This window comes from Mauremys reevesii, linkage group 9, assembly GCF_016161935.1.
Source record: "Mauremys reevesii isolate NIE-2019 linkage group 9, ASM1616193v1, whole genome shotgun sequence".
Lineage (NCBI taxonomy): Eukaryota > Metazoa > Chordata > Testudines > Geoemydidae > Mauremys > Mauremys reevesii.
In genome coordinates, this window is record NC_052631.1 from 23,630,312 (window position 1) to 23,650,643 (window position 20,332).

Consider the following 20,332-nt stretch of genomic DNA (forward strand, 5'->3'; position numbering starts at 1 on the left):
TGGAGGGTTGCAACGTAACCTTGCTTTATTCTTACAATTCAGAACAGCCGCAGGCAAGAACCCAAAAAGAGGCTGCTTCCTAAGGCAGGGAGGCACAATTCACCCCACATTGCTTTAGGTTGGCTCTTTCCAGACTGACCCTGATCATGCAGACTTCCCTACACAGCCTCCTAGCCTGCAAGCAGGACCTGAAGAACCCCCCTCCATTTCCCCCCCCCACACACACTCTTAAAGTGATAGCTTGCCTTTCCAACACAGTCATCTTGTTGGGGTTTGCCTCAAACTTTTCCTAAAACTAACAGGCAGTTTCCACAGTCGGAGACTGTGACATTTTGCTCTGAACATCTATTCATGATGACAAAAAAAGAGTGACCTTTTCCGCCTGAATTGAGATGGGGGGCGGCTAATTCTACTCACCCAAGTAAGTGCTACTCAAAGTGGCGTTTGAGTGGTTGCTCATCCACTTTAGATTGGATTTTGAAGCACCCTCAACGATCATGCTTTTTTGAGCTTTAAACTGGGCCTTGCATTCATCCATTTAAAAAACTGAGACAATAGCCAAACCAATACTGAACAAGACTTAGTCCCGTGACTGTCTTACTTCTTCTACTATAGGAGCTCTTTAACCCCTAACCCTTACAGTGAAAGAATTCTCCTCTGGTACTTGGTTATAGAGGTACTGGATTTTGTGGTACATATACCTGCCCCATGCCAGCCAAAACAACTGAAGAGTGACTCGGGATCTAGGGGTGGAGGGAATGAGAAGCATGGATCATGTACCAAGCTTGTGTGGGATGATTAATGGATTAACTGTTTCTCTCTTTGAGCAGTAACCGTGGAGATTATTCACCAATATCATGCTGTTTCAGGTTACCTGTTATATATGTTACCAAATGCCTCAGGCCCCAGATAGACACTGCTGATTCATTAGCAGCATGTGATACATGACAATTCATTGGAGAGAGTGTGAGGTGGGAGATCCAGGACTTTAGAGAGACTACAGAATAATTAAGGAATATGTATTTCCCTTAACACCTTCCTCCTTTTATCTCTGCTCTGTCTCATGTTTTTCTCTATTTCCTTTTCTTTTTTACAGTTGAGCATAAAGCATACTTTTATCTTGGTGAGATTTTAGAAACTGTTAGAGGAGATTACTGGGTCTTTGGAAACTTTAGTAAACCTTAAACTAGACTCTGATACTGTAGTGAGTTTAAGCAGATAAGTTTCTCTCTTAGAGAACAGCACAACAGAAACTGTTTAGAAAAGTCATTTAAGCTAACACTTGACATGGCAAAGATATCTGATATATCTATTATGGAAGCTGAAGAGGTACTAAAGTACAGGAGAATGCTTTGTCTGCAAACCTAAGAGCAAAAGACAATTGCCTAGTCAATTTCAAAAACTTTCTTTACTGCCCAGTTCATATCAGGGGCTATATATGGATCGTCACTCACTCGACTGATTTAATTGCCCAGATCTGTGGATCCATGCCCAGTGGTACCCTTTTTACATTCCTTTTGTCAATAAGAGAGTGGCAGCCACTTGTTTCATTTTCAAAACCCCAAATTAGCTAAAGCAGAACACTTGTCCCATGCAGCTGCACTCATAAAAGAGCAATAAATTTAAATGTCTCTATAGTTCCGTATGTTTTAAATGAACGAAAGCCTCTGCAAGCAGCTTTTCCTGATGTTATCATAATTTCTCCCCATTTCTTCTCACCATGACAACATTTGCTCATGATGTGACTACCCACATTGGGTAATGAGACAAATCCTCTAAGCAATCCAAGATCTATTTCTAGGCGAGGAGGTCTTTTTGTCAAAATGGAGTTTATTTTTCATTCCATATTGTACAGTAATTATGAGGGATTTTTCATATTTCCCTTTATTTTAAATCTCAGCTATAGATTTCAGAGCACTTTACAAATCTGAGCTAATGATCACAGTACCCCCCTAAGATATGTAAGTACCATTTTGTAGGGGGCACACCAAGACAAAGAGGTTGTATTTTTCTCTCTCACTGATAAGTCCTGCCCCAAAAACATTAAAACTCCCACTGAATCTTCAGGGTTACTGCATAAGGTAGCCATAAATATCTGTGTATGCCAAGGACTTAATAATGATGTGACCAGCCCATCTCCTGACATGTTCACTTTGCAGAGTACTGACAGTGTTGTGACACACAAACCAGGCTGTTTGGTGTTACTGATCTACATCACCATAGCAAGAATCAGCATTTTTACTGATGCTTCACAAAACTGATACTGTTCTGTTTAGTCCTGCGTTGACCCATCATTTCCAAGGACAGTTCACTGAATGCCACCAACTTTCCTAATGGCATTGGTTTAGTGATAGCACCAGGGTGCAGAGTTTGTTATATGTATTGCACACTGTCTAGCCAGCGATTAAATTGGTTGGAAATATTCTGACGGAATGTTTGGGATTTTTTTGGTCGGAAAATGCTGATGTGTCCAAAGCAAAACAGCCCTTGACTGCATTGAAAATTCATTTACAAAACACAGACCTTAGCATTCTGATAAAACTGTAATAGAACATGCTGATTTTCATTTCAAAATTACTTTTCATTTCAATTTTTAAACATTTTACATTTACAATAGAAAATAAAGTGAAAATCAAAATGAAACAATTTGATCAAGCCAAATAAAATTGTAATTGCTTTTTGTTTTGCTTTGTTGTTTTCATTCCATTCTGAGATGAATTAAAAAAAAATAACAGAATTTACCACAAGACATAAAATCCAGTTCCCAAATGGCTCTCCCAGCAACCTTCAAACAGGCCCAATCCCCTTCACCACAACATCCAGCGTATCCTGCAAGCAGCTACAGTAGATATTTGAGTAGAAATGCAACAGACTAAGCAGTGCAACAGGACATAGAAAGGCCCATCACCCTGGCCTCTCTTCTGAGGTCACAAAGGGCCCTGGCTGCAGCAGGACTGTTGTGGTTCTGCTGTATAGAAAGATGTGCACTAAAATGGAGAGAGGCAGGGAGGGGAATTTATTTGAGGTCAGGCAGGGAGGCTGAATCTTTCACTAGCCACAGAGTTCTGCATTGTGATGGCCTCACTGTGCATAGCCACAGAGAGAGTTTTGGACACAGTTAAAGACTGGGGCTCCATAATTACAGAGATTGTCTGGCTATGATCTACTGCAGGGGTCAGCAACCTTTCAGAAGTGGTGTGCTGAGTCTTCATTTATTCACTCTGATTTAAGGTTTCACATGCCAGTAATACATTTTAACGTTTTTAGAGGGTCTCTTTCTATAAGTCTATAATATATAACTAAACTATTGTTGGATTAAAGTAAATAAGGTTTTTAAAATGTTTAAGAAGCTTCATTTAAAATTAAATTAAAATGCAGAGCCCAGAACCCGGGCAGTGTGAGTGCCACTGAAAATCAGCTCGCGTGCCACCTTTGGCACACGTGCCATAGGTTGCCTACCCCTGATGTATTATGTAAATGGAATTGCAATCTGAATACAAGCTACTGTATCTCTGGGGTTGCAGTACAGGCCACAGGGTAATTTTATTACCACTCAGAGGCTTTGAAGATTGGGCTGAGGATTCCCTTCTGGGCACAGACCATGATAGTAATTAGCATCTGACACAGCTTGGAAACGATATAAATAATTACATGCAAAAAAGACCCCAAACAACCCAGGTTAAAAAATGTTAAGGTTGAAAGGTCAAGCACTCTAATTTAGTAAATACCAGAATTAAGGTTGAAATGAAGATCACAGAAACAAGTAGGTTTTCATTCATATGTTTCATCACTGGAGGAATATGGTTTGAAATGCTGCTATGACATATATTCATATCATGCTGGGAAGGGAAAGACCGTAATGAGTGACAATCATTGTATGGGAAGGAGTTATACAGAGCTTTCATCTCTCTCTCTCTCTCTCACACACACACACACACAAAAAAAACCACACACACACACACACAAACACACACACTTTCTTAAATTATGTGCCTACATTATTTTGTTATAAATCATTCATCCACGTTACTGCATTTTAACACCTTTTTTCACCTTTGACCAACATCATAGCAGAGCTGGATTTCTAAGGAATCACATTTAATGCTTCATTCAACACACCTCTAGCAAAAATTGAGCACAAGCTCATGTGCTCTCTCTGTGCTGTCTTTCTCACTTCTTCCAGATATCTAGTACTTCAGTTTGTCACCACAGAACTGTACTTGCAGCTAGAAAAATGAATATGAACTCCTTAACTAACCTGGATCCTAATTTTTTTTCCCTGCAGAATATTAGGATGAAATCCTGCTGGCATTATTCACATGAGTGGTCTCACTGAAGTCAAAGATATTATTTGCAAGACTCAAGACGTTAGGATTTGTCCAAAACATTGTACATGTTCTCACTGGTGAGTTTTAGTTTAAGGGATAAAATATTCAAGATAGCGTATGGGGAATTAGCCTTTGTCATTATTGTACCTACAGGACCAGAATGTGCATAATACTTCTTGATTATCAACTTTGTGTTTTTTTCATTTTTCAAATCAGGTGTAATATAAATGTAACTAAACATACATTTTGCAAGACTAAATAAAGGCACAAATACACACAGACGTATCTAAAATCCAGTGCCTCCGTTTCCCCATCTGTAAAATGGGATTAATGATAACTCCTTTGTGAGGTCTCTGAAGATGACCCATGGTGGTAGTGATTACATACATATTACATGTAATATAAAAACATATTGGGCTACAGCCAAAGCCGTACAGCTCCATTTTGAGATCTATGGATGAAAAATGATATAAAAAAGAGTTTATATTTATTGTAGGCCAGATCCCAAGGTGATGTTGAAGTCAATTTATATCAACTGAGGATCTCTCCTAATGTTATATTATATGTAATCACTCCCACCATGAGTCATATGCAGAAATTGAAACCTTGGACCTTCAGCATCAAAAGAACAGATTTCTACTGTTTGACCTACAAGAGTAACTCCATTAACTGAAAGCTATGTTAGGCTCATCTTCGCGGTGAGCCAGCCACCAGAGAAGGGGCACATCACACTTAGTGAGTGTATTACAACCTCCTCCTGTCAGGGGAAGCTCATCTCAAATGTTTAAGGTCCACAGGAATTCATATTCCCATGCAAGAGTCACCCTGTAAACACTTATAAATGTAGGTTAAAATTTTGCCCTGGCAAATTTGGGCATAACTCCAACTGAAGTCAAGATGGAATACTATATATAATAATTTAAACCTACTTACCAAGGCCCAGGCATGAAACTCTTAGTCCAGATTTCCCAAGATTTCTAGAACAAACAAGAAAATGATATGAAGAGAGTAGTATCAGATCCCACTGGAACACACGCAATACTTCAAGAAGGAAAATAGCAGACTGAGAATACCGATATCTAGTTTTGTTTAAACAAATTGCTTTCCAGTAGAAAGGCGACATTCTCACCTCAAACATCAATTCATGCCCCCATAAAAATAAAACTAAATTCTTCGCTGGGATAATATTAGAAATGTGACCATTTTGGAACAGGGAGTCTTCTGCCCAAGTGGATTTTGACTTGTTTGTAAAACAGCTTACCAGATGGATGATGAAGTGTGTGAAACTATTTTAACTTCCCACTACTGCTTTACATTGAAAGTTGTTTTTTCCTATTCTATCCATGTTAGTGTTGCTGAAATGGAGCAAAAACAGTGGTTTGGTTAATGTCAGCGGCACTGTGACCCCTAAAGCTCTCCCACGGTATTTTCTCTCGCTCTCTCAATTTAAAGATGGTACAAATTATAATTTAGAGCAGGTATTAGTTAACAAAGTTTAATATAACACTATGCCAAAAATTTTAAACTTGGGTGACGTACAGATAGATTCAAGTGAAAGTCAGAAGGAACTTTGGGGATAAGCTCGGAGTACAGTCTCGGGGATACTTTGTCTCTGTGGAAGATCGTATAAGGCAGGTCCACCATAAGGGCCCTGAGCTTACTCACCCTCTGGCCGAAGGTGATAGCTTGTTGTGGCCACCATGGTGTTATTAAGATCCCTATTGCCTTATCCTACTTGATCTTTCAGAGCGGGGTGGCCAACCTGACCCTCAGAAGGAGCCAGAATTTACCAATGGACATTGCCAAAGAGCCACAGTAATACATCAGCAGCCTTGTGGATCAGCTACCCCTCTCCATCCCTGCCGCTCCCAGCGCCTCCCACCCACCAGCAGCCCTGCCGCTCAGCACCTTCCCCTCCCTCCCCGCACCTCCCGATCAGCTGTTTCATGGTGTGCAGGCGGCTCAGGGGCAGGGGAAGGGGACCGAGGGCCTGGCAGGCTCAGGGGAGGGGGCAGGAAGGGGTGGAGTGGGGGCAGGGCCTGTGGCAGAGTCAGGGATTGAGCAGTGAGCACCCCCCGGCACATTGGAAAGTTGATGCCTGTAGCTTCAGCCCCAGAGTCGGTGCCTATACAAGGAGTCTGGCCAGTGTGAAGGGGGAAGGAGCAGCCGATCTCATGCTTCAATGGAATGTGTGATTCCCTGATGCAATACAGGCAGCTTTCTCTGTGGGTCACTCACCAGGAAGACCCAAGGGGAGGCCGGGCAGGACTGGAAGCCTAGGATCTGGAGCATTTTAAATGACCCAAATGGTGGGAGAACAAGAGGTGGGGATTCCCTCAATCCCCGCCAACTAGCTTTAAGCAAACTACTATCTACTAAAACGAATAAACGGATAACAATATGCTATGGGTAGAAAAGCTAAAGCTAGACGCTACAGACACAAGAGTTCCATCTCTGACTGAGTGCTAGAAAGCAACATGAGGGGTGGTCAGTCCAGGTCACCCCTTCTGCCCTTGCTTGAGAGCACAAGGAGGTGAAGGGTGCGGGCACAGAGCAATGGATGCTGCTACTGACAAAATTCTGGTCCTGGGTGCACAGAGCACATATGTATCCACTGTAGGACCAGCACTCAAAGAAGAACCACACTTTTCACAGTGATCACTAACTGTGTGTTCTTCAATTTCTTGGTGCCTAACTTGAGACCCTGCAGTCTCATTTGCAGAAACAGTGAGCTCTCACAGCTGAAGTCAGTGGGAGCTGTGCTTTGAACATATAAAGTGCTCTATAATGCTAAATACTTTCAAAAATCAGGTCCTAAGTGTCTGAAATTGGACACCTAAAGTTAGTGGACACTTTTGACTTTAACCTCCATGCCTTGGCTCCGCATCTGTAAAATGGGGATAATACAACCCTCTCATCTACCAGGGATATTGTGAAAATAAATTCATTAATGATTGTAAAGCATAGAGCTGACTGAAAATTTTCTGAAAGAGTTTTCTGTGGGAAAATGCTGATTCAAAAGAATTGATATCTTCGTCAGGATTTTTTCCACAATGACTGTGAGTTATGCAGCTGGTAATGAGCTATTTAAAGTAAAACAAGCTGAACAGCCTCCTCACTTGCTTAGAGCAAAGTTTAGTTTCTGTGGGTCAAAACCTCAAGTCTATATTCGGGCCCTGGTCACTGCTTTCTTCAGGAAACTCCATGTGTGTACAGCTGTGCATGTGGGGGAATCACCTTCAAATTATTTGATTGGGATTGCAGGCTTTGCTCTGTTATAGACGAAGCAAGGGGGTCAGCCCCACCCCAGACCCTCTACACTTATCTCAGGTAGCTGCAAAAGGGGATCTCACTCGGCCTGCAACACACAGTTTCCCCGGCCTCCCTTGCAATGCAACTCCATTGAAGCCATGTTGCCATCTCCAGCCTGTGATTACCCCTGGAAACTCCACCTTTAAGGAGCTAAGCACAACACTTAATATAGCCTCAGGCTGTGTTAAGTTTTTTGAGTAATCCTTCAAGATTACAGACAGGGCAATGCCCACCCTACCAGCTTCACCTACTCCCTATAAGCAGGTCTGGAGATAGGAAGGAAGGTGCTGTAAAGTAGCTGATCCTGCCTTTATCCATGCGGGAAGGCGGAAACCTAGAGCTGGGCCCAGTTTTTCATCTGAAACTTTTTTGGCAAAAATTGTAGATTTCGCAACACCAAAACGTGAATTCATGACGGTTTCACCAAGTTGTTGTGGTAAAACAAAACCTACAAAATATTTTGAAAAAAATAAAAACATTTCATTCTGACTTTTTCAAAACAAAATGTTTTGATCTTTTGCTTCACAATGACATTTTATTTCAAAACGTCCTTTAATTTTATTGACAAATCAAAAAACATCATCAAATGATCAGAATCAAAACAAAATGTTTCATTTGAGCCAAAACAAATTTTTCAACTTTTCAATTTGCCAAAATTTAAGAACAAGTTTTATTTTTGGTTTGACCCAAAACAATTTTTTTTAATTGTTGGTGAACTGAAAAATCTGTAATTCACTCAGCTCTAGACCCACATGGAATGAACGCTTGGCATGAGGAAGAATGTTTGGAGTGAAGAGAAAAAGCTAATGAGCATAGACACTATCAAAGCTGTTCTGTTGCTCAAGTGAATGTTAATGACACTTGTTCAGTGCTGGAAAAACTCCTGCACCTCAAGAAAAATGCATGTGTCACTGTTGAGAACTAACAGTAGTGACACCAGCACATGTCAAAAAATGGTACTGTCATCTTTTGTAGGAGCATTTTTTACTCTAAAACGGTTGCCATAAAAAAGGTCCCGGGTTTTGATTTTGAAAATAAAGGTCACTTTAATTTTGGCAAAAAGTTTGTCACCAACTACGTAAGAGTTATCGGACAGCATGATGGAAACTCCTCCTTTCCTCTCTTAGGAACAACTCAGCGGTACTGATCCTGCAAATCCTTTTTCAGGTAAGTAAGCAAGGTTAGGGCCCTCATTTCTCATCATTCAGGCTGGGGAAAAGAAGGAAACCGTGGGGCTAAGCATGATTATATGTTTACAAATACTTGATTTCAAAACAAACTGTATATGGCAAAAGTCTTTTTTTTATTTTCCTTAGTACCTAGACCTCAATGCTTGTTATCTTAAAAATGAAGGATGGAAGTTTTATAGCTTGACGAGTTTCACCAATTGATGACAGTGACTTTCATTTAAAACTCAGCACCTTGGAAGACAAGGCAACACTGCCAAGTATGCACAGGGTTGCCAGGTGTCTGGTCAGCGGCGCAGCAGGGCTAAGGCAGGCTCCCTGCCTGCCATGGCTCTGCGTGGCTCCCGGAAGCAGCGACATGTCCCCCCTCTAGCTCCTTTGCGTAGGGGCAGCCAAGGAGTTCCACATGCTGCCTCCACCCCAAGCACCAGTTCTACTGCTCCCATTGGCCAGGAATGGTGGCCAATGGGAGCTACGGGGGCAGTGCCTGCAGACTGGGCCATGCCTCTGCATAGCAGCCAGAGAGGGGACATGCCGCTGCTTCCGGGAGCTGTTTGAGGTAAGCGCCACCCAGAGCCTGCACCCTGACCCCCTCCCATGCCCCAACCCCCTGCCCTGGCCCTGATCCCCCTCCTGCACCCCAACCCCCTGATCCCCAACCCCATCCCCGAGCTCACACCTCTAGCTCGAGCCCTCACCCCCCCCCGCACCCCAACCCCCTGCCCTGGCCCTGATCCCCCTCCTGCACCCCAAGCCCCTGATCCCCAACCCCACCCCAGAGCTCACACCACTAGCTAGAGCCCTCACACACACCCCCGCACCTCAACCCCTTACCCCAGCCCTGATCCCCCTCCCACGCTCTGAACCCTCAGCCCCAGCCTGGAGCTCCCTTCCGCACTCTGAACCCCTCAGTTCTGGCCCCACCCTGGAACCGGCACCCCTGGAGCCCCCTCCTACACCCTAAACCTGCTCATTCCCAGCCCCCACCCCAGAGTCTGCACCCCAGATGGAGCCCTCACCCCGCACCCCAACCACCTGCCCAGCCCTGATCCCCCTCCTGCCCTCCAAGGGCTGCATCGGTGGGTTGCCAGGAGCCCAAGGTATGGAGCCGAGTTTGAATTTCTTTTTATACATAATAGTTGCCATTAAAAATCCCGCATTGCAAACTGTTGGCACACAAACTCAGGCCTCTTCACTTCTGGAGAGAAGACAGCTCTGGAAGAGGTTTCAGTGTGCTGCAGGCCAGAGTTTGAGAGCTGCTAGTGTACATGAATTCTCCAATTTAGAAAACTTCTAAAGGATAGAAGATTTGTATTTGTACTAATCTTCTAGATTAGGAGGCTGCACGCCACCAGGAAGAAGCTACCCAGGGATTTCACCCTCTTCAAGCATAGAGAAAACACACAGATCACCAGTGGAACAGAGAACAAACATGGTCCTCCAGCAGGTTGAAGGAAGTAGTACTGCAGGAAGAGGACCAGAATGAGGAGACACAGACATAAATAAATTAAGAGGAACTGTTGAAGACCTTAAAGGAGGTTTGGGACTATTTTGCAGTGAACAGGGGGAAATATTTATTTCTTCTCACTTGTACTGAGGTGGTATCACAAACATATCTAAAGCCATCCGGTCTTGAGATGGCAGAGTTGTCCTTTCATCAAATCACTACAGACCTGAAGGGCCTATAGCCTTCCCAACACAGGGGAAGCCAGAGATTTAAGACCAGAAGTTTATTGGACAGTCACCATGAAAAAAGAGAGGAAAGAAACCTAGAGAGGTAGGATAATTGAGATAAACTTTGTACATGCCATCATGTAACAGGGATTTTCATGGGCAATTAGAATAGATTTTTTAAGTGGATTAAAACCCAAAGGAAAAAGGAAACAAATGTGGCCTTTCCATTCATGCCCTGTGAAAAACTTGAGAAACCAAAACCGGGAAACAAACTGGGTGCTCTTCTTTTACTGAGTGGCAGATTAGGCTTTCACAATCCCACCTTGTTTTGTTACTTCTTACTGGACATCTATGAGATTTGATCTTGGAATTAACTCCCTGCCTAATGATATTCAGGTAAGGCCTTTTCCTTTTATTTGAAATTCACCAGAACATACTGTATTGCTGCCATTTGTTTTGGCAGCAAATCCATTCTGTGTTTTGCTTGTCGATGAACATAATTTATTTCTTTATTTAATGGGCATTTTGATGACTAGGTAAGTGGAGCACTGCCTAACCTGGTCTCCTGCCAACATTTACCACAAAGATGTCCCATGTGCACTGATATGTTGGATGGACAGAGTCACCACTTTGGACATCTCACTTCAGAAACTACTCATCTGCAACCAATCAAGATCATCTGACATTGCAACATACCCGACACTGCATCTAGGGATTAGTCAAGGAATTAAGTACATAACCTGTCAGAGGGCAATCAAACAATCTTGGCACTCAACAGACGCATCCTGATGGTTATAACTGTGCATTATCTTGCTAGACGGTGGATTCTGTATCTTGTCAGCAGAAAGTCACCTTTCCAGACAGAATTGAGAGTACAATAAGGAACTTTGTTGTTCCTGGAATTGGATGGGAAATGATTTTGAGGGAAATCATGGAAAAGGAAAATACCACTATTCAGCCCAGAGCCCACTATTTTTTTCCCCACAAAGAGACTTTGAAAACCTTTCATCTCCTCTATTTTTATTTTGTCACTGCTTGTTTTAGGTGAGGACCAAGTTTAAATGTAATTTATCATGCGCTGGGTTAATTTAACAATGTAATTACCCATAGCCCACTAGGAACCAAACAATCCTTGCTTGAATGAGATCTACTTATGTAATACCAAATCTTCTAGCTTCTTGAGTCTTAGTTCTACCTTCTTCTATCTGACTAGAGATTTGAACTAAACTCATGCAACCATCACCGATTAGTAAGTGATGTGCATCTTTCTGCATACATTTGTCAGCTTAATTTCTTTTTATGTCTTATATGAACCTCTGTAAAAATAGGGAGTTATTTAAGTTGGAAACACTGTGGCATAACAATACAAGAGATTTTAATACAAGAGTTCAGAGTCTAAAGTGATAACGCTGTATTAGTTAATGGATAAGACAAGACAGTTGCTGGTTCTTAAGTAAAAGGGGCCTACCAAAAAAAGTTTCCTTTTCCCCCCCAAAAATGGTGGAATTTTCCTTCCAAGGCCTGGTCTACACTAGCTGGGGGGGTGGGTCAATCTAAGGTACGCAACTTCAGCTACGTGAATAGCGTAGCTGAAGTCGAAGTACCTTAGCTCGAATTACTTACCCGTTCTCACGGCGCGGGATCGACGTCCACGGCTCCCCCGTCGACTCCGCTACCGCCACTCGCTCCGGTGGAGTTCCGGAGTCGACGGGAGCGCGTTCGGGGTTCGATATATCACGTCTAGATGAGACGCGATATATCGAACTCCGAGAAATCGATTGCTACCCGCCGATCCGGTGGGTAGTGAAGACATACCCCAAGTTACATTGGATTTGAAGTCCTAGCCTACAATATCCAGTCCTGGATCGGTTTAAGGTCTCATATCTTGCAACCTCCTTCTTCCCTTCCCCCCTCCCCTTCAAACTTTTGTTCAGTGTTATCTGCTGCTGTGTTCAGTATAATTCAGATTGTAAGGTTCTCAGGGTAGGACCCTGTCATTTTGGGCCTGATCAGATATTTGTCTGTAAAACCTCATGTACACTTATGATGCTGTAAAAACAACAGGCAATTATTAAAGTTAGGGGGGAACAGTTTTCCAATTGTCCAAGAATTTGAGATTTAAATTTTTTTCCCTGTCCCGAAAAGTGGAAATCTCAATGTTTTGTCCAAATGGAGTCAATAGAAACATTTTATTTCAGTAATTTCAAAATATTTCATTTGGATTGTGACCTTCAGTTATTTAATTTAAAAAATGTCATTATGAATCATAAAATGAAAATTTCATTTAGATAATGACAAAATGGGACATTTCAACAATTTGGGATCTTTTTTCAAAGACATTTTTGAATCATGAGATTCATCAAAACCAACCCTTTCGTGTGAACTCTTTCAATTTTGATTAATAAGCACTTTCCAACCAAAAAAAAAAGTTCACTGGAAAATTCCTGACCAGCTCTAGTAATTAAATCCACAACTTGACATGACTTAATGTACCCCATTGGAGAGCTTGGATTCATACCTGTCATAGTAACACAGCATCAATTTCTGACATGATAGAGTGCATGATGCTGGACCTAACAATTATAAACCCTGATTTACAGAAACATGATTTAAGAGTTCTTAAAATTGTACTAGCGCTAACTTTTCTGTCACTCAGTGGCTTGTATATCACTAAGGTAACCAAGCTTTCCAAGCAGAGGATGCAAAAAATAATATTAACTAATATTTAAACTATTTTTCTCTAAAATATGCTACTTAGAAAAAAAGTTTGGTGTCAGATGGCACAAACAAGCACTGCTACTCATGGAGGGTGACCTGCATAATTCACTCATGGCCCCAATGTGTAAGGTCAGACCAAATCTATGCCCATTAAGGCTGGGATGTTTAGAAGAGCCCAAAAGAATTGGGTGCCTAGCTCCCTTAATGCAAATCCCAGCTTTAAGTTTTATCAGGCGCACGGTCATGGATACTAGATTTATCCCACAATCATCCATAAAATACACAGCATATAAATCTTAAGGGAAAAGTTTAAACTGATTGTGATGTGCAGAATGACAGGTAAAGAATAGGAGTATGGAAGCCTGGCTAACAGGGCTTGAAATTGCTGATGGCTGGCTAAGAGAATATTTACTGAAGCTGTTTCATGAGATAAAGTTTATCCATGCCTGCTTCAGTTTTCTTCACAGATGAATACATTTCAAGGCCAGAAGGAACACATTAGATCATCTAGTCTGACTTCTGTATATCACAGGGCATAGAATATCACTTAGTTACTTCTACAATGAGTCAAATAACTACTGTTTGACTAAAGCACATCTTCCTGAAAGGTATCCATAGTCTTGATCTGAAGACATCAAGAGATGGAGATCCATTACTTTCCTTGATATTTTGTTACAATGGTTAATCATCCCCGTTTGAAAAAAATGTGTGTCTGATTTCTAATACAAATTTTTCTGGCTTCAGCTTCTAGCTATTATTTCTTATTATCCCTTTATTTGCTACATTAAAGAGCCCTTTAATACCCAGTATTTTTGCCCTGTGAAGGTACTTGGACACCATAATCAAGTCACCTCTTGAATTTCTTTTGATAAGCTAAGCAGATCAAGCTCTTTAAGTCTCTCAGAGTAAGGCATTTTTTCCAGTCCTTGATCCATTTGTATGGCTCTTCTCTGTATCATCTCCAATTATTTAATATCCTTTTGGACACCAGAATTGGATACAGCATTCCAGTCTCACTAATGCTGTATGCAAAGACTACTGTCCTGTTTATACATCCAAGGATTGCATGAACCCTTTTTTTCACATCACCACACAGGGAACTTATGTTCAGTTGTTCCGCTTTGAACATTTTTGCTTCATATGCATAAAAGTGGTAAATGAACCAGGGAAGTGAGAAATACAAGCAGTTAAAAGGTGTCTATCTAAATCATCTAAATATTTACATCATGCCCATCTGAGGTTATTAGGAAGAACTAACTATGCCGTAATGTCATGTAAAATTTCATTTTCTCATTAAGGTGGTCAACTGAAAAAAGCTGTGTTAACATCTAGATAATTTAGTGAAAATTATTGGCCATCCAGCTCAGAGAAATCTTACTGAGAAATTAATTTAAAGTTCTATCTAAAGTCTCAAATGAATGATCTGTTTGTGGGAAAAAATGATGGCTCTTTGTTACTTTCTTCATGTTCCGAGGCAGAAAATGTCAACATAATTTTGTTACTAACAGTTACTTTTATGTCTATGGTACTGATTCACCCCCCCCATTACTATAATATCTAGTACTTCACAGCCTAATGAATTTATCCTTGCAATATCCCTGTGATGTGTGGAAGTGCTATTATCCCCGTTTTACAGATGAGGAACTGAGGCACAGAGAGACAAGTGACTTGAGCAAGGTCACACCAAAAGTCTGACAGAGCAGGAACTTGAACCCAGGCCTCTCAAGTCCTACTAGTGCCCCCTGTCACAGGGCCATCCTACTGGGTACTCTTAACACACACAAAAATCCCTAACTTTTTCCATTTAAGACAATTTGCTTAGTTTACCACCTAGATAGATTAATCCACATCCTCTTAAATATTGCCCCCTTCTAACATAAAAACAAAAACTAAATATATAGAATGAATGAGCCTTAAGAATTAAAACTTTTAATAGCAACATTAAAAGGTAGTCCCTTAAGGAGACACTGTCAACTTAAAAACTATCACACCTGTCTGGAAATGTTTGCCAACTACTGTCATAAGTAACACAAGAGACATTTGTAACAAATATTTCTCTGTATTTTTTCAGCGTATTTCATTAATTCGACAGCACTTTGTATATAACAGATTACTTCCATAGTTAGTTTTCTCTGTTACATGTGTGGGTCTATCATACAATAAGATAGAGAAAAATCAAGGAAAATATGATTGTATAGCCACGAAAATTTGCAGGTGGACTTGGGGGAAGGTGTAGTATCTGATACTAGCTTTGACTTTTTAAAAAAATTGTTTAGCTTTCCAGTTGACAGTGTCCCTTTAAAGTGAGGATAAAGTATATCCATAGAACATTGAAAGGAAGCCAACATTAAGTGTATGCCTACAGTGTTCAGCCCTTTCCATTTACAAAGGCTTGATCCTGCACTCAATTCCATATGTGCAACCCACACAGAGTCTAGAATTTTGCATATAAAAGGGCAACAGAAGAGACCTCACTGCAACCAGTGATTTTTATAACCTGGTTTGTTATTAACATGGTTCTTTTGTTTTATCTTTTTGTCTATGCACATGCAATATCAACGCCACCACAGCTGCGAGAGCACTATTTAGTTCTAGGCAGGTGTCGCATGAACACTGGGGCCAAGTTCTGCTTCAAATGGGCTTCCATGGAAGTCTAATGGGTACAAATGAAAGCAGGATTGATCCATGAATACATTTTTTAATGCGAGAGTGGTCGATTTATTTCTAATAAAATATTTAGGACTCAGTGATGGCTTTTATGAGCCAAAGCGCCTCTGGAGCAGACACACTTGGAGGCACTGTGCCTTTGAAAGACATTATACCTCTACTGGGCTTGGAGGGAGCCCAAGGAGAAGCATCCACAGCACTTCCCTCCTTGTGACCCCTTGCCAGTACTGCAACCAAATTACAGCCTGTCCTATAGGACCAAAGGGCTCCCTATGCCTTCTCCCCACTCTAGTGCTCCTGTGCAAGGGGAGGAATAGTAGCCCTCAAAATCTGGTGTACACTTCCTAACCAATTACAAAATGTGCAGGGAAGTAAAATTTTAGGCTTCAACCTCTTAACCAATGGCCTTATAAATAACATAGAAGGGCTGAGCTCAAAATGGGAGGAATAGCACAGTAAGATTCAAAAAAGGAAGAGATACATACGAAGTAAAACAGCACTTACAACTACCCTAAGGCAGTGTTTCTCAGCTGGTGGGTTGCAAGCCCTGAGGTGGGGAGGTCACAAAAGACAATTGGGGGGACAGGGGGCATGAAGGGTTGAAAAAATTATCACAAACTAAAGCAAAAAAAACCTCGCTGCCCCGCAACCTGCGCACCTTACACTTCAAAGCCAAGTCTTCTCTGTCGACCTCTTGAAACCCAGGCACAAATAAATGATAGATTATTAGTGTTATCAGAGATATATTTTTACTCTTACTTTTAGAGTAAATGGAATGGGATTTCAAACGTTTTGACCTTGAATGAGGGGTTGACAACATGAAAAGAAACATGGGCACTAGGCAAAAGCTAGCTCTCGTCTCCCTTTCGGTTTACAAGCTGATCACCACAGGGCATCGAGAAGGAATTTCCCTCCATGGGATAGGTAATTGGCCAGGTACAGTAGGCACTGGCCACTAAAGCATTTGATAGAAGAGACTGACAGAGAACGGACTAGATGGCCCATTATTCTGTTCTCTTTTGGAAATTGCTTTGTCCCTGGGAGAGTTTAAAGAAAAAGAAAACAATAAACCACTAACTCATCTTCCACACACCTCTCACCCTCATTTTCTATTTTCCTATATTAAAAAAAGATGCCTTTGAGCTAAGGCCTTGACATGATATGTGCAAGGGAGTTTTTATGACCACATTGTAAACAACTAAAAATAAATTTTTAAGATGAAAATATCGATGGACCCTGAAAGTAACACAAAACCCATCACTACCTGCTCAAAGTCTAGCACTTAGAAGTTAAAATGCAAATATATTAAAGCTCTCTCTATGGATTAGATACAGAGATATAACATTTGTGGCAGGAGAGATGCATATTGGTCTCATAGGATTAGAGTTTTGCATTACTGCTTGAAATGTTCCACATTTTCTTTAGGAAAGTCAAATTCCAATTTGCCTTGCTAAACACTTTATAGTTATTTTTTAAAATAAATAAAAAGCCACAGTCTTTGTCATGTGATTCTGTCCATTTCAGGGTCAGATTCTGCCTTCACTTACACATATGCAAAACCAGTGATGTCAGTAATGAGACTGCGTGGATATAATTGAGGGAAGAATTTGTCACATAGAGCTCTATCTTTTGGTCATGTGCTTATGGCTCAGAACTGGGAGCCAGCAGATCTATGTTCTCTTCCTGGCTTTGTCAATCTTCCTGTGTGAACTTGGGCAAGTTAATTGGGCCCAAGTTTTCAAAAGTGGCTTATGATTTTAGCTTCCACAATTCTTGCCCACTGAAAGAGAGATTGCAGGTGCAGCTCATCCCCGAACTGTTTTAATGCAAACATAAATAGCATAGAGAGACCAAGCAGCTCTAGATTTTGCTCAGATTACAGACCAGGGCAATAGAATCCAGAATCTGAAGGGCCAAATTAACTTCAATGGAGCAAACCTCAATCACACTCGCAGAGGGTCTGGCTTTGAGAGTTTAATGCCATTCAGTTTGAAGGCTCTGCTAAATATAGTCACTAATATGCCACATATCTGTCTCATGAGGACATACACCTCCCTACCTTTATCTCCATCTATTCAGAACAGTGTTCGGCTAGAAGCCTCTCCTTCTCCTACTGCTACTGCACTGACTGATGGTGTGTTTGCAGGGAACAACAACAACAACAGTGGTGCTTTTACATACGGAAATTGTAATAGGGACTCCTTGTTCCATCATCTGAACCTCGAGCAGCCTTGACGTGCAGTCACCTAGTAGCAGTTTCCTGTTCTAACTAGTAGGTAGCACCATGTGAAATCTTATTATCTCTCCAGGGTAGCTTAGAATAGAATGGCAAGTAATTGCTACACTTCTGCTGGGTGACTGTAGGCGTATCCAGAGAACAAAGTGCTATCTCTGTCAATGCAGCATAGTGGGATAGTGGGAAAATAGATGATTTCCAACATTTTATAATTTAATGGTGTTTTTAATCACACCAAGAAATATCCAATTTCCAAATTTCACCTCTTTTTATCTAAGCCACCTTGCTGCCTTTATTAAAAAAAAACGGACAGCTGTGGAGATACAGCCCCTTACAGCAGCTCACACTTTGTTCCCTTGTCTTTTACTTGACCTGCAACACTCGGGCATGGGTTTGTCCCTCTGTATATTTAGTTTCTGTTTTTAAGTTGGAACACAGAAGCTGCTTTCCACTCATGAAAATTTCAACTAGCCTTTCGTGAATTCTGAGTCACTTCTCATGAATACTGAAGGAGAAGCCCTGCTTGAATTTCCAGCAATTCTCTTTGCCAGGCACTATTGCTATTCACTTAGTGTACAATGTGCAAAGAATAGAATATTTGACAGATTATACACCCACAATAAAGAAGGTTTTGTATGACATCAGCAAACCGTTATCTTAGTGCAAGACCCTTGCTTGCAAAATGAGGTTTTGAAGGTATAGTTCAGTGCCTGCTTGGCAGCTTATACAAACACATCCATAATATTAAATACACAACAGCAACTAAAAAATTTAGAAAAATCATTAGTCTGTATATTTAAAAAATAAGCAAACTGCAGGACACACATTTTTCACACAGTAAAATCATGAAAAATGTGATACCCTGAGAATTAATGCACAAATTTAGTCATGAAAGTTGTCCAGCGCACACTGCTAAGTCAACCCCCTACAAAGGAAGTGGAAAAAAACCCCAAGACCTGCACTGTGGAGCTGGATTATTGGTCAGGAGACCAATCAGAGATCAGTCTTGTTACGGTCACTGCATGGTGGTAGTAGTGTTCATTTCAGAAGGGCCAAATTAAAGAGGAGAGGATGAAAGGAAAAAGAAGGGATAGTTGAAAAACCACCTCTCCTACAGCCTGCATCTTTCTGATCAGGGCTGTAACTGATATGCAATGGTAAGCTGGTGCTTATTCACCGTGTGGGCGAGATTCTTAGCAAAACAGTACTGTTGAAGAATTGTGAGGTTTTGCATTCATCCACAGAAGGGATTATGGAGAAAATACAGTCATCTTCATTACAGTTGTCAAGAGTAAAACAATTTTATCTGCTTAAAGGTAGGGAATGTTGCATGTCATGGTACGTGGAAATACAGAAGGTAAATTGCTTCAATAGCTCCCACCAACTTTTCAGAATGCTACCATATGAAATATTTAGCAAGCCGCCCCGCTAATTCATGGAAACTACATAAATTGTTTAACAATCCTAGTACCATGTAACGTATGTCCACTGTGTTTGAAATCTGGACCAAACATCATCTTCTGACTGCATGCAAATATTGTACAGTTTCTAGTGCCTCTAAGCATGGAGTTGAATGCTGCTTGGCAGACTTTTTTTTATTATTATTATTTTAAACATGGACACAAATATCTTGCGGTGAATACTGCAAGATTAGCAGCCAGAAGCCGTTCCAAATGTTTTAAATTCTGCCATATGTGTTTGATTATGTCACAGCTGCCTGTTCTAATTAACATGAAAGGAATGTGGACTGAAGTGACTGACCATAAATATGCCACTGCCACAAGAACAGGACATAGCAAAGTGTATTTAAAATGGGCTCTCAATCCTGGCCTAAAGTTATTTGTAAAGTACATAGTTATCGTGTTGGTTATCTTTAGATCAACGCTTTGTCCCAAACAGTGAAGGATCTTGGGACCCTGAATGAAAAAAAATTGATGCAGCAAAACTACCTGCTGAAATAGATGATTTGCTTTTAGTGTGAGAGACTGTAAGAATCCTTCGTGTTTCAGTGCCAGTCTCTTAAGAAGCTTAAGTCTAGTGAGTTTAGTTACACGGTGGCAAATCAGCCAGTGCCAGTTCAAGTAGATGAGGGCCCCTTTCCTCGCTGCAGGGCCCAAGATTTACCATCTGACTTGTCTGCTCTTCTGTGAGCAGGGCCTGCCTCTGGCTCACAGCTTAACTTTGCTTTATGTTAGCAAAGTCTTGACCAT

The 20,332-nt window shown here is 41.2% G+C and overlaps 1 protein-coding gene across 9 annotated transcripts in view; it reads right to left on the bottom strand.

The window, feature by feature from the left end:
• KCNAB1 (potassium voltage-gated channel subfamily A member regulatory beta subunit 1) overlaps window positions 1-20,332 on the bottom strand; it is a 242,853-nt gene that overhangs the window by 72,163 nt on the left and 150,358 nt on the right. For 8 of the 9 annotated variants that reach the window (XM_039486862.1, XM_039486858.1, XM_039486857.1 and 5 more), the window contains one exon: window positions 5,262-5,305. In XM_039486862.1, coding sequence (XP_039342796.1) covers window positions 5,262-5,305 — 44 coding nt within the window. Of the gene's footprint in view, window positions 1-2,742; window positions 2,908-5,261; window positions 5,306-20,332 lie in introns of those variants that run through there. The other variant, XM_039486866.1, reaches the window with a different exon arrangement.